At 45.4% G+C, this 14,337-nt stretch overlaps 1 protein-coding gene across 2 annotated transcripts in view; it reads left to right on the forward strand.

Moving 5' to 3' along the window:
• Nucleotides 1–12,348, forward strand: part of LOC137319472 (histone-lysine N-methyltransferase Smyd1-like) — a 57,275-nt gene extending 44,927 nt beyond the window's left edge. For both annotated transcript variants that reach the window (XM_067981652.1, XM_067981698.1), the window contains 3 exons: nt 4,487–4,650; nt 6,329–6,497; nt 12,027–12,348. In XM_067981652.1, coding sequence (XP_067837753.1) covers nt 4,487–4,650; nt 6,329–6,497; nt 12,027–12,185 — 492 coding nt within the window. In that variant the 3' untranslated portion in view covers nt 12,186–12,348. The remainder of the gene's footprint in view (nt 1–4,486; nt 4,651–6,328; nt 6,498–12,026) is intronic.
• The last annotated feature ends 1,989 nt before the right edge of the window (nt 12,349–14,337 follow it).

Consider the following 14,337-nt stretch of genomic DNA (forward strand, 5'->3'; position numbering starts at 1 on the left):
CACAGGAAGGGGTGAATATATAAAGGACACAGGAAGGGGTGAATATATGAAGGACACAGGAAGGGGTGAATATATGAAGGACACAGGAAGGGGTGAATATATAAAGGACACAGGAAGGGGTGAATATATAAAGGACACAGGAAGGGGTGAATATATGAAGGACACAGGAAGGGGTGAATATATAAAGGACACAGGAAGGGGTGAATATATAAAGGACACAGGAAGGGGTGAATATATAAAGGACACAGGAAGGGCTAATTACCATTCGCTGTTATCTTTTCTTGTTTATGGAGAACCAACCAAGAAAAAAGACAGAATAACCTTAGTGTAATATAAGCAAAGCTCCTTTTATTTTGTGGGGGGGTGAGAGGAGGGAGCATATCCTGATTTGTGAACACATTGACGCTACCAGTTTTCACACTGGTAGCTTCGCAGAAGCAGATTCTACCAGCTGATTGGGTAGTTAGCTATATGCAGCAGAAGGGTTTGAGGGATCTCATAACTCATCGAGAGGGGGGAGGGGAGAGAGGGGGGGGAGAGGGGGGAGGGGAGAGAGGGGGGGGAGAGGGAGGAGGGGAGAGGGGGGAAGGAGGAGGGGAGAGGGGGGAAGGAGGAGGGGAGAGGGGGGAAGGAGGAGGGGAGAGGGGGGGAAGGAGGGGGGGGGAAGGAGGGAGGGGGAAGGAGGGAGGGGGAGGGGGGGAAGGAGGGAGGGGGGGAAGGGGAGAGGGAAGGGAGGAGGGAGGAGGGAGGAGGGGGCACCCGCAACCAATGGATGCTAGGACCCTGTTCAACATCGACCCAGAATTTAGGGGTGGAGCTCCAGTCTCTATTCACTAGAACTATCTGGAGCAGGGCTTGAACCCTACGCCTACTGACTCAAGAGGTGGAAATACTAACCAATAATCCAAGGTTCACTCCCAGAGCTAATGATAGTGTTAAATTAAATGGATAGGTAAGCACCTGGACCATTGAATTTGAGATGAAATAACGCACCTTAGTGAATAGATAATCATAGAATCATAGAAATTTACAGCACAGAAGGAGGCCATTCAGCCCATCGTGTCCATGCCGGCCAAAAAGGAGCCATCCAGCCTAATCCCACTTTCCAGCACTTGATCTGTAGCCCTGTAGGTTACAGCACTTCAAGTGCATATCTAAGTACTTTTTAAATGAGTTGAGGGTTTCTGCCTCTACCACCCTTTCAGGCAGTGAGTTCCAGACCCCCACCATCCTCTGGGTGAAATAATTTCTCCTCAACTCCCCTCTAATCCTTCCATCAATTACTTTAAATCTATGCCCACTGGTTTTTGACCCCTTTGCTAAGGGAAATCGGTCCTCCCTATCCACTCTATCTAGTCCCGTCATAATTTTATATACCTCAGTTAGATCTCCCCTCAGCCACCTCTGTTTCAAAGAAAACAGCCCCAGCCTATCCAATCTTTCCTAATAGCTAAAATTCTCCAGCCCTGGCAACATCCTCGTAAATCTCCTCTGTACCCTCTCTAGTGCAATCACATCTTTCCTATAATATGGTGACCAGAACTGTACACAGTACTTTAGCTGTGGCCTAACTAGTGTTTTATAAAGTTCTAGCATAACCTCCCTGCTCTTATATTCTATGCCTCGGCTAATAAAGGAAAGTATCCTGTATACCTTCTTAACCGCCTTATCTATCTGTCCTGCTACCTTCAGGGATCTGTGGTCATGCATTCCAAGGTCCCTCTGTTCCTCTACACCTCTCAGTATCCTACTATTTATTGTATATTCCCTTGCCTTGTTTGCCCTCCCCAAATGCATTACCTCACACTTCTCCGGATTAAATTCCATTTGCCACTTTTCTGCCCACCTGACCAGTCCATTGATATCTTCCTGCAGACTTCAGCTTTTATATCATCTGCAAACTTCTTAATCATACCTCCTACATTTAAGTCTAAATCATTGATATATACCACAAAAAGCAATGGACTCTGCACTGAGCCCTGCGGAACCCCACTGGAAACAGCCTTCCAGTCACAAAAACACCCGTCGACCATTACCCTTTGCTTCCTGCCACTGAGCCAATTTTGGGACCAATTTGCCACATTCCCTTGGATCCCATGGGCTTTTACTTTTTTGACCAGTCTGCCATGTGGGACCTTGTCAAAAGCCTTGCTGAAATCTATGTAGACTACATCAAATGCACTACCCTCATCGACCCTCCTTGTTACCTCCTCAAAAAATTCAATCAAGTTAGTCAGACACGACTTTCCCATAACAAATTCATGCTGACTGTCCTTGATTAATCTGTGCCTTCCTAAATGACGACTAATACTGTCCCTTAGAATTTTTTCCAATAATTTGCTCAACACTGAGGTTGGTCTGACTGGCCTGTAATTATTCGGTCGATCTCTTTCTCCCTTTTTGAACAACGGTACAACATTAGCAGTCCTCCAATCCTCCAGCACCACGCCTATAGCCAGGGAGGATTGAAAAATGATGGTCAGAGCCTCCGCTATTTCCTCCCTTGCTTCACTTTACAGCCTGGGGTACATTTCATTCGGGCCTGGCAATTTATCTACTTTCAAAGATGTTTATACTCTTAATACTTCCTCTCTCATCATGTTGATCTCATCCAATATTTCACACTCCTCCTCCTTAACTACAATCTCTGCATCGTCCCCCTCTTTTGTGAAGACAGACACAAAGTATTCATTAAGAATCATAACCACGTCTTCCACCTCCACACATAGGTTACCTTTTTGGTCTCTAATAGGTCCTACACTTTCCTTAGTTATCCTCTTGATCTTTATGTATTTATAAAACATCTTTGGGTTTTCCTTGATTTTACTTGCCAGTATTTTTTCATGCCCTCCCTTTGCTTTCCTAATTCCCTTTTTAATTTCACTCCTACACTTTCTATACTCTAGGCTTTCGTAGTATTGAGTTCTCAGTGTCTGACATAAGCTTTCCTTTTTTGCCTTATCTTACCCTGTCTGCTCCTTGACATCTAGGGGGCTCTAGATTTGGGAGTCCCACCCTTTTCCTTTGTGGGAACATATTTACTCTGAACCCTCACTATCTCCTCCTTGAATGCCTCCCACTGCTCTGACACTGATTTACCTTCAAGTAGCTGTTTCCAGTCCACTTTTGCTAAATCACTTCTCAGCTTAGTAAAATTGGCTTTTCCCCAATTTAGAACTTTAACTCCTGTTCTGTCTTTGTCCTTTTCCATAACTATGCTAAATCTAATTGAATTATAATCACTACCACAAAATTGCTCTCTCACTGATATCCCCTTCCACCAGCCCAACTTCATTCCCTAAAACTAAGTCCAGAACTGCCCCCTCTCTTGTTAGGCTTGCTACATACTGGCTAAAAAAAGTTCTGAATGCATTTTGAGAATTCTGTGCCCTCTATACCTTTTACACTGTTTGTATCCCAGTTAATATTAGGGTAGTTGTAATCCCCTACTATTACTGCCCTATTGTTTTTGCACTTCTCAGAAATTTGCCTACATATTTGCTCTTCTATCTCCCTCTGACTGTTTGGGGGTCTATAGTACACTCCCAGCAGTGTGATTGCCTCTTTTTTGTTCTTGAGCTCAACCCATAAGGTCTCATTTGATGATCCTTCTAACATATCATCCCTCCTCACAGCTGTAATTGTTTCTTTAACCAATATTACCAATCCCCCTCCTTTTTTATTCCCCTCTAGCTCGTCAGAAAATCCTGTAACCAGGAACGTTGAGCTGCCATTCCTGCCCCTGTTTAAGCCATGTTTCAGTAATAGCTCTGATATCGTACTTCCACGTGTCTATCTGTGCCCTCAGCTCATCTGCCTTATTCACTATACTCCTTGCATTGAGGTATATACCATTAAGCACTGCCACACTCCTTTGTTGTCTATTTTCTAACCTTTGTTTCCTCTGTCTTCTAAACTCACTTAATAATTACCAGTAATTAGTACTATTCACCACCAGCTCTGTTTTTCTCCATTCCGAACCTACGCTCAGGTTCCCATCCCCCTGCCAAGCTAGTTTAAACCCTCCCCAGCAGCACTAGCGAACCTCCCTGTGACGATATTGGTCCCGGCCCTGTTGAGGTGCAACCCGTCCGGTTTGTACAGGTCCCACCTCCCCCAGAACCAGTCCCAATGTCCCAGGAATCTAAAGCTCTCACTCCTGCACCATCTCTCCAGCCACACATTCACCTGCTCTCTCCTCCTATTTCTATACTCACCAGCACGTGGCATCGGGAGTAATCCGGAAATTACTGCCTTTGAGGTCCTGCTTATCAATCTCTGTCCTAGCTCCCTAAAATCTGCCTGCAGGACCTCATTCCTCTTTCTACCTATGTCATTGGCACTGATATGGACCACAACCTCTGGCTGTTCACCCTCCCTCCCCCAGTAATATTAACTGATATCTTTCTTTCTCTCCGTTGTTGCATTTTTCTCTCTGCCTCTGTTTCTATCTGTGCGTTTCTGTCTGCTTTTGGTACATGTTTAGGTCGTGAAGCGGTGTCGGGAATGCTTGAAAAAGCAGGAGCCTGTTCTGGCTGATACAAATATTTACATGCTAAAGTTTCTCAGCCTTGCCTCCGAAGTGCAGTCCTACCTGCAGTATTTTGAAGAGGCAGCAGAATATGCCAGGAAGATGGTGGAGGGATATCAGTAAGTGCCAACAATTATATATTACAAACTGCATTACATACACTAAAGACTTTTTATAGATCAGAACGTCCATGCCAGCAAAGTGGCAACGTTGGGCTGCACTCTTACCGTTCCCCTCCCCTTCGCAATTTCTCCCCGTTTTCGGTGTCAGCCGTGACTCAGACGGTAGCATTTACGCCTTTGAGTCAGAAGGTTGTGGGTTCAAGTCCCGCTCCAAAGACTTGAGCACATAATCCAGGCTGACACTCCCGGTGCAGTACTGCCCTGTCGGAGATGCCGCCTTTCAGATGAAATGTTAAACCAAGGCCTCGTCTGCCCTCTCAGGTGGATGTAAAAGATTCCATGGTGTTATTTCGAAGAAGTGCAGGGGGAGTTCTCCCCAGTGTCCTGGCCAATATTGATTCCTCCACCAACATCACTAAAACAGATTATCTGGTTATTATCACATTGCTGTTAGTGGGATCTTGCTGTTTGCAAATTGGCTGCCGTGTTCCCTACATTACAACAGAATGTGCCAGGAAGGTGGTGGAGAGATATCAGTAAGTGCCAACAATTATATATTACAAACTGCATTACATACACTAAAGACTTTTTATAGATCAGAACGTCCATGCCAGCAAAGTGGTAACATCCCTACAATGAAGTATACTTCATTGGTTGTAAAGTGTTTTGGGAAGTCCTGAGGTCATGAAAGGTGCTATATAAATGCAAGTTCTTTCTTTATTTCTTTCCTCTCATGGGTCCACTGAGTTGCTGGAGTACCAGTTTCACAGATGCTGACTGCCCTCTGGTAGGCTATTTGCCCATGTTTAGCATCAAGGCCTAGCCCGATCCTGACCTCACCCAATGTTAGGCACACTCGCATTTCCCAGCAAGAATCACTGAGTAACATTCAGGGCTGAGAACTCAAGCTGATCTTCTTTACCTCCCTCCTTAGCCCAGTGGTATCGAAGTTAATTCATGAGCAGCAATACTGGGAGCAAACCATTGCTTATGGGCTCCCTGATGCACTGAATCAGAAAACAACTGAAAAGAGGAAGGCTTGATTGTTGGGTGAATCATGCGATACAAAGTAGTGCTCTGATCGCTGCCTTCCTGAGATCAGTTAACTCAGCGCAAAGCAAGGAGCGAACCTGGGGTCTCCGTGGTCAGTTTAACTCACTACCACATGGTGCATTTACTTAGAATCATACAATCGTTACAGCACAAAAGGAAGCCCATTCGGCCCATCGAGCCTGTGCCGGCTCTTTGTAAGAGCAATCCAGTTAGTCCCATTCACCTCGCTCTTTCCTCTTAGCCCTGCAAATTTTTTCTCTTCAAATATTTATCCAATTCCTTTTTGAAAGCCACGATTGAATCTGCCTCCACCACCCTTTCAGGCAGCAGATTCCAGATCAGAACCACTCGCTGTGTAAAAAAGTTTTTCCTCACGTCGCCTTTGGTTCTTTTGCCAATCACCTTAAATCTGTGTCCTCTGGTTCTCAACCCTTATCAAACTTTTCCTCTTTCAATAGCTTTCTGATTCAGTGCAGCAACTGTGCTGTCAATTGTTGGTTAAGTACAACTATTACAGGCTTAGGATAACAATCCTGGGCCATTGTACACGACTAATGGGTCTAGATTAAGTTAGTATCGTGTAACAATGTTTTTTTTAATAAAGCATTTTAACTGTTAATAGGAAACTCTACCATCACCACAATGCCCAGCTGGGTATGTCTCTGATGCGGGCAGGTGTGACACACTGGCATGCTGGGCTCATAGAACCAGGTCATGCGATGATTTGCCAAGCGAATAGGATTCTCCTGGTGACACACGGACCCACCCACCCAATCACCAAGGATCTTGAGGTTAGTCCTAAATGTGGTATTGTTATTGGAGCTCAAGACACTATTGGTTTATGGCGTGACAATGTTGGAATCTGGTGTACACCACATTCCTGTTTCCCAGGGCCCGAGACACTCCGGATTGAGACTGGGAAACCACCAGTCCTCGCCACTTGAATCAGGCGGTACAAAAGCTCGGGGTTCTGCTTGAGCCTGAGCGAACCTATCTAATCTGCATCTGGTCCATCACCGATCCAGTGGAATCTGCTTGTATTAAGTCAACTGCTGGTCATTCGGATGTAGTGATCAGATTCTGTGAGCCAAGTCCTATTTATAATTAAATCTGTGCATTTTCCATCGATTACACTGATCAGTTTGTGCTGGAAGTCCAGATCAGAAGATACCAATTCCGGAAAAGGGGGTGGTAATCTTAAGATACTCTGCAGGGGCAGCTGTCAAACCAACAGCATCACTTTGAGCAGAGTGCTGCTCAGCTGCTTATAGTGCCAGTTAGCAGTGTTAAAATCTTAGAAGCTTACAGCACAGAAGGAGGCTTTTCAGACCATTCTGTCTGTGCCGGATTTTTGCAAGAGCACAGTGTTATTCAGCAGCTGAGTAACAGAGAGAAGGAAATCTTGTTAAATGGTAAATGAGCTTTTACAGCCTTAGGGTGCCAGTAGCACACAGAAGGGCACAAGAGTCATATTTGCTCCATTCATACTCTCCATGAGTTCCATACTGGCTCCATTCATACACTCCATGAGTTCCACGCTTGCTCCATTCATACTCTCCATGAGTTCCATGCTTGCTCCATTCATACTCTCCATGAGTTCCATGCTTGCTCCATTCATACTCTCCATGAGTTCCATGCTTGCTCCATTCATACTCTCCATGAGTTCCATGCTTGCTCCATTCATACTCTCCATGAGTTCCATGCTTGCTCCATTCATACTCTCCATGAGTTCCATGCTTGCTCCATTCATACTCTCCATGAGTTCCATGCTTGCTCCATTCATACTCTCCATGAGTTCCATGCTTGCTCCATTCATACACTCCATGAGTTCCACGCTTGCTCCATTCATACTCTCCATGAGTTCCATGCTTGCTCCATTCATACTCTCCATGAGTTCTATGCTTGCTCCATTCATACACTCCATGAGTTCCACGCTTGCTCCATTCATACTCTCCATGAGTTCCATGCTTGCTCCATTCATACTCTCCATGAGCTCCACGCTTGCTCCATTCATACTCTCCATGAGTTCCATACTGGCTCCATTCATACTCTCCATGAGTTCCATACTGGCTCCATTCATACTCTCCATGAGTTCCATACTGGCTCCATTCATACTCTCCATGAGCTCCACGCTTGCTCCATTCATACTCTCCATGAGTTCCATACTGGCTCCATTCATACTCTCCATGAGTTCCATACTGGCTCCATTCATACTCTCCATGAGTTCCATACTGGCTCCATTCATACTCTCCATGAGTTCCATGCTTGCTCCATTCATACTTTCCATGAGTTCCATGCTTGCTCCATTCATACTCTCCATGAGTTCCATATTTGCTCCATTCATACTCTCCATGAGTTCTATGCTTGCTCCATTCATACTCTCCATGAGTTCCATGCTTGCTCCATTCATACTTTCCATGAGTTCCATGCTTGCTCCATTCATACTTTCCATGAGTTCCATGCTTGCTCCATTCATACTTTCCATGAGTTCCATGCTTGCTCCATTCATACTTTCCATGAGTTCCATGCTTGCTCCATTCATACTTTCCATGAGTTCCATGCTTGCTCCATTCATACTTTCCATGAGTTCCATGCTTGCTCCATTCATACTCTCCATGAGTTCCATACTAGCTCCATTCATACTTCATGTCCTTTAGCCGAGGTGTTAAACCAAGGCTCTGATCTGTAGTTCAGGTGCACATTAAAGATTCTATGGTGCAATTTGAAGAAGAGCAGGGAGTTCTCCTGGTGCCTTGACCAAAGCTTTTCCTTCAACAACACCACAAAACAGGTTAATGATCAGATGGCTGAGCACAAGAAGGCTGCTCTGTTTACCTACATAACACTTGACTGCATTTCCAAGTAGCTCATAGTAGCTGAAGTGCTTTGGGCCATTTTTGAGAAATGTGATAAGGTGCTATATAAATACAAATTCTTTCTGGCATGAATGGAATGTATGTTGAAACCAAAGAAAAATCGCAGTATTAATTTAAGATGTGCTTCAAGTACATATAGTTGAGAAGATGTCTGTACATCTTTTAACCACAGTGTATGGTTAATAACTTCAATGTTCTTGCTCATTATTATTAATAATGGAATTTAACCAGAAGCATGTGGCAAACTCAATATTAAGAGTATTCCTCACAAGTTTTTTATGGCTCTGTATCAGCAGATCAAAGCAATGATATCAGTCTCACTGTGATTTAATAATTAACTCCCACAACCCATTATAAATAGGACTTTGCCATTTGGAACAATTGTCTGCATGAAGTCAAACAAAGGCGTGATTTCCACCTTTTATACCTTCATTGTTGCTACATCAGAATGTCCTCCTGTATCTGGCACCTTGCCAATTACATTAAACAAGGGGAGAGGGTGATTTTCATCTTTTGGTCAGTTCTCCCATAGATAGCCCTGCTTTAAGACCCACCTCAATCTCAAGTGCTAATAGCACGCAATGTTCATGTCTAACCTTATTTGCAAAATGATTCACAATTTCAGTGCAAATCACACTGATTCTAGGGATAACAAGCACTGGTAGGAGACGAATATAGCGTGCACGTCAAATTTAAAGGCATGGAGACAATTAAAGGGAAGTGTAACAAGGTGGAGGGCAAAAATTTAGAAAGTTTCTGGAGAGTATTAAAAAGCATCTCAATCCATCAGAAACCTGTGCCAAGGCTGAAGGGGCAAGGGATTAAGTAGTGGCAGGCCAGGATGAAGGGAAGGGGACGTGCAGGTGCAGGCCTGCGTTTGTACACAAGTGACGATGCAGCCCCGCAGTTGGCCAACTCTTCAATGGATGCTGAAGTCGAGTTGGCGCTGCACCACATGTTTACCAGGACGGTTTTCCCTCTGTGCCACTCCACAGCACTATCCCATAGGTCAGCTCTGCAGCGTGCCTGCCAGAAGGTGCAGCCCAGTTTCAGGCCGCAGTTGGCCATTACTGTCCCTGCACGGGTGCAAGCTTGGTGCTGCATGGTTGCCACTGGTGCCTCTGCAGCAGAGTTTGGCATCTTCCCCTCTGCTGATTCAGACTCCGAGAAGGCAGGTTACCGCAGTCATTCCCAAGTCGGTTTGCTAGGCCCTGCAGCATTAGTTGGTGGAGCCTTGGCATATGCGGCCAAACAGATAACGCTATCTCTTGATCACCCTGGCAAGACTTCTTTCATGCAATAACATGTAAAGCATAACATGATGTGATTGGGAAACTTCTGAGGAACAACAGTTTTGATAGAGTAAAAAGGAGAAACTGTTTCCAGTGGCAGAAGAGTTGGTAACCAGAGGGCACAGATTTAAGGTGATCGGCAAAAGAACCAGAGGCAACATGAGGAAACTTTTTTTTTTAAAACACAGAACTGTTCTGATCTGGAATGCACTGCCTGAAAGGATGGTGGGAGCAGATTCAATACTAACTTTCAAAAGGGAATTGGATAAATCCAGGAAGGGAAAAAATTTGCAGGGCTATGGGGAAAAAAGCAGGGGAGTGGGACTTATTGGATAGTTCTTTCAAAGATCCGGCACAGGCACGATGGGCTGAATGGCCTCCTCCTGTGCTATACCATTCTATGATTCGATGATTCCAGCATAAGGTTAGAAAGGCATTCACATTCCATTGTGATGTCACTGAGGGGTCAGCTGGTGCCGCCATGATTGGCCAGAGGAGCCACCACCAACAAGGCCCACCAAGGTGAGGTTTTCGACCTCTCTCTGCAGACGGTGGGGTGCGGGCGGAGAGGACATCCCTCCTCTGAACACATCATCCCGAAGAATTCCTGATGGCAAACCCCCTGGTGCCAACAAAACAACTATAAGAAGGGCTTTCAAAAGGCCTAATTCACTTAACCTTGAAAGTATGTGGGCCTTTTAAATGTCCTCCCCCATGCAGGTCTGCCCGAGGCCTTGTCCTCCTGGCAGGTGTCACTGATTTGCAGGAGACTCAGCACCCAGTACACCCATGGGGCCGAAAATGGTGCAGGGCCCTTTCCCCGTTCCCTTTGTAATATGGCAACGAAGCTCCAACCCGCTTTCAGTGCCAGATGTCCATCCCAGGCCCAACTCAAATATCGAGCTTGACCGTAAACGAGCAAGAATCCGGCAGAACTGATTCACGCTGGCTCTTCGTTCCTCTTCCATCTCACTCCCGCCCAAAATTGGGCCGTAGCGAGACAACAATTGCCACCAAAATGTCCTTAACTAAATGCTACATCAAAGATGGTTGCAGTTGAAAAATTCACAAGAGGAGCACTGTCCACCTGATGGTTTAGTATTCCAGCTGATGTGGGGTAGTGGGCTGTACAGGTCGTGCAGGCCCTAGGTTCCTTCCCTGGTCTGTGCTGAGTTTACTGATCTCAGAGTGACTCCAGATGTCCTCAGCATTGCTGGGGTATGGAGAGTAAAAACAAAGAGCAGAGTCATGACCTGCCCATAAGCCCTTGCCGGAAGGTGCATCTGTGTGATGAGGACAACATTCTGGATCAACTGTGATGCACTCAAGTGATTGAAAAGCCCAGCAAAACTCACTGTTTAGCTCATACATGAGGAAAGCCTGTTTGGGAGAAGTGGGTGGAGGCGGCGTCCACAAATGCTCCCTTTCCAGCAGGAATCACTAGGTTCGAGGCACTGAGGCCAACTGGAACACTCTTCCTGGCTGTGATCAGCTAACCTGGCACAGATGATAAATCAAACCCAAGACTGTCTGCCCTGTATACCTTAATGTAACACTAGCTGCTGCCTTTAGCCACTGAGCATCCCTCTGCCCCACCATTGGCAGCCTTACCTTCAGCTGAAAAGGCCCTAAGCACTGAAAGTCCCTCCCTAAAGCTCTCCGCCTCTCGCTTATCCTTTAAGGCACTCCTTAAAACCTACCTCTTCGACTAAAGATTGAGTCACCTGTCCTAATGTCTCCTTCTTTGGCTTGGTGTCGATGACGCTCCAGTGAAGCACCTTGGGACGTTTCGCACTCTATGAATGCAAGTTGTTGTTGTCTTCCTGGTTCACTTAGCCCTTGTGTTTCATGAACCTCTCTATGCTTGTGTACATGCCTTGCTGTCATCTGCTCCCTTAGTTGATGAAATATCATTGGTAGGTGCCTGTGAAGCCAACTGACCAGCTGCAGTGGCTATAGAAGACCTGCTACATGTACCTGGCTCGGGGTCAAATTTTGTTTGGCAACGCTCCTCTGAAGCGCCTTGGGATGTTTTACAACATTAAAAGGCGCTAGATAAATGCAAGTTGTCGTTGTATTCTTGTAGCTTTTTGCCGGGCTCTCACTATCTATCAAAGCAGCAATTATGAAATGAATTGCGTTTGTCTCACAGGCCATGCGGTGCCAGACAGAAATGGAACTGCGAATGTTCAAGGAGAACGAATTCATGTACTACCAGATGAGAGAGGCCGCGCTGAAGAATCAGAAAATGCGAATGATGGCGGAACCAACTGCCGAGTACGTCAAGCAGCTTTTCCATAAGAGAAAATAAAATTCCGACTTTTGATCATTTGGCGCAGGAATTCTGAATTTATATTATTGCTTCATAACTACCAGTTGAAGGTGGGTGCGGGGGAACGAGTGACGAACATCCAATTGTAATCAGAACCTGTTTTAATTAAAGAGGCACTGTCTTCACAAATAGTGATAAAGAATTGTGCAGCAGTTTTTCCTCACGGTGGCATTTTGTGCAATCATACATTTCAACATACAGTTTGTGACAAGCGCACGAGTTATGGCAAACATTTTTCACAAAGGTGATGCCCCTTTAAAAAGCAACCAGCTCACATCCAACCAGCTTGTTGGGTGGGGAGGGGGAGAGAAGAGGAGAAAGGAGGGGGAAATACCAGACATATTAGGGAGTAATTTTAACCTGGGTAAACACTGGTTTTTATACCCTGCCCAATGTTACTCTCCCCAACCGAGCAGGGTGTAAAAAAAAAAGCATTGCACCCGATCCAGTCAGTTTCCCGACGGGCGGGTTAGGTTAAAATTACCCCCGGAAGATCACATATTCCTTTGTGCTATCATGGTGCTCAAACAGTGCCCTACATGCGCCACTCTCCTTTCAGTGTGCTGCCAACCCATTGGAGCACCAATATTGGATGGAGGCCTATGGTTTCCTTGCTTCTGATAGTTAGTTACGGGGCAGAGGACAAGTCCTCGTTAGAGGTGTTGTACTCGCCTCCCTCCTTTAGATTGATAGCATGCCCTCAGCTGCAGGAGTACTGGGTGGCTGCCAATGGCACACTATCAATCTTAAAAAGCACTGGAATTAGATCACAAGTTCATCCTATGCTGGTGCCTTGTGGACTGGTTCACATGTTGTAGGCAGACTGGGATAGTCCTACCGACCAACAGCATTTCATAGAATGATACAGCACTGGAGGCCAATGAGCCCATCGTGCCTGTGCTGGCTCTTTGAAAGAGCTCTCCAATTAGTCCAATTCCCCTGCTCTTCCCCATAGCCCTGCAACTTTTTCCTTTAAGTATTCATCCAATTCCCTTTTGAAAGTAATTATTGAATCTGCTTCCACCTCTTTTCAGGCAGTGCGTTCCAGATCATAACAACTCACTGTAAAAATAAATTCTCTACATCTCCCCTCTTGTGGAGGGGCGGGGGGGGGGAGATGGAATAGCATTGAAAACCAGATCTGGTAATACCCAGACTAATCAAATTCCACTCATTTGGAACAAGATCCACTCATTTTGGTTGAAAATCATGACCTGTTTAAATGTATATCACCCTTAAAAGTAAACACGTCTCTGTGCCCCTTAAATTGGTCTGTAATCGGTCTCACACTTTTTGATTATAAATTGGAATTCTAACGTTTCCTCAATGTTGGAAGCTCCACTGACATCGTTCAGCTGGGCAGACCATAATCAGTGGACCAGAGCCACATGGAGCAGCAAGTCTGCCAAGGGCTAGAGTTAAAGGGAAGGTGAGATCACTATTGTAGCATAACTCCACTTCCAAGTCTCTCATGTGGTACAAAATGGAAAAGGCTCATTCTTATGTCTGCTTATGGGGTTGGAGTACAAGAGTAAGGAAGTCTTACTACAGTTGTACAGGGCTTTAAGTGAGACCTCACCTGGAGTATTGCATACAGTTTTGGTCTCCTTTCCTTCATCGTCGCTGGGTCAAAATCCTGGAACTCCCTACCTAACAGTACTGAGGGAGAACCTTCACCACACAGACTGCAGCGGTTCAAGAAGGTGGCTCACCGCCACCTTCTCAAGGGCAATTAGGGATGGGCAATAAATGCTGGCCTTGCCAGCGACGCCCACATCCCATGAATGAATAAAAAAATTGATTTTCACAATTAGCAAAGCAAACATCAGAACTGAAGCCATAATCTCACCCCTGCTCCACTGCCATATGGTCACGTGACCTGTTTCGGGGCTTGGCAAAAGATTGTACTTCAAACTTTGACAGGGATGTACCTCACGTTTCACTTTGAATGAAATATGACTGGTCACTTCTTGCTCTCACTCTCAGTCTGGCAATGTCATTGGGAAGTTAGGTTGTCCCATCATCCCTTCTCTAATCATTGAATAGAACAGTTTCAAAATACAAGGAAGACTGGGATAACTCTCCCAGTACCATAACCTAAATTCCTCTTGATGCAAGAAGCAATCGTATC

This window comes from Heptranchias perlo, chromosome 1 (assembly GCF_035084215.1).
Source record: "Heptranchias perlo isolate sHepPer1 chromosome 1, sHepPer1.hap1, whole genome shotgun sequence".
In the NCBI taxonomy this organism is placed as follows: domain Eukaryota; kingdom Metazoa; phylum Chordata; class Chondrichthyes; order Hexanchiformes; family Hexanchidae; genus Heptranchias; species Heptranchias perlo.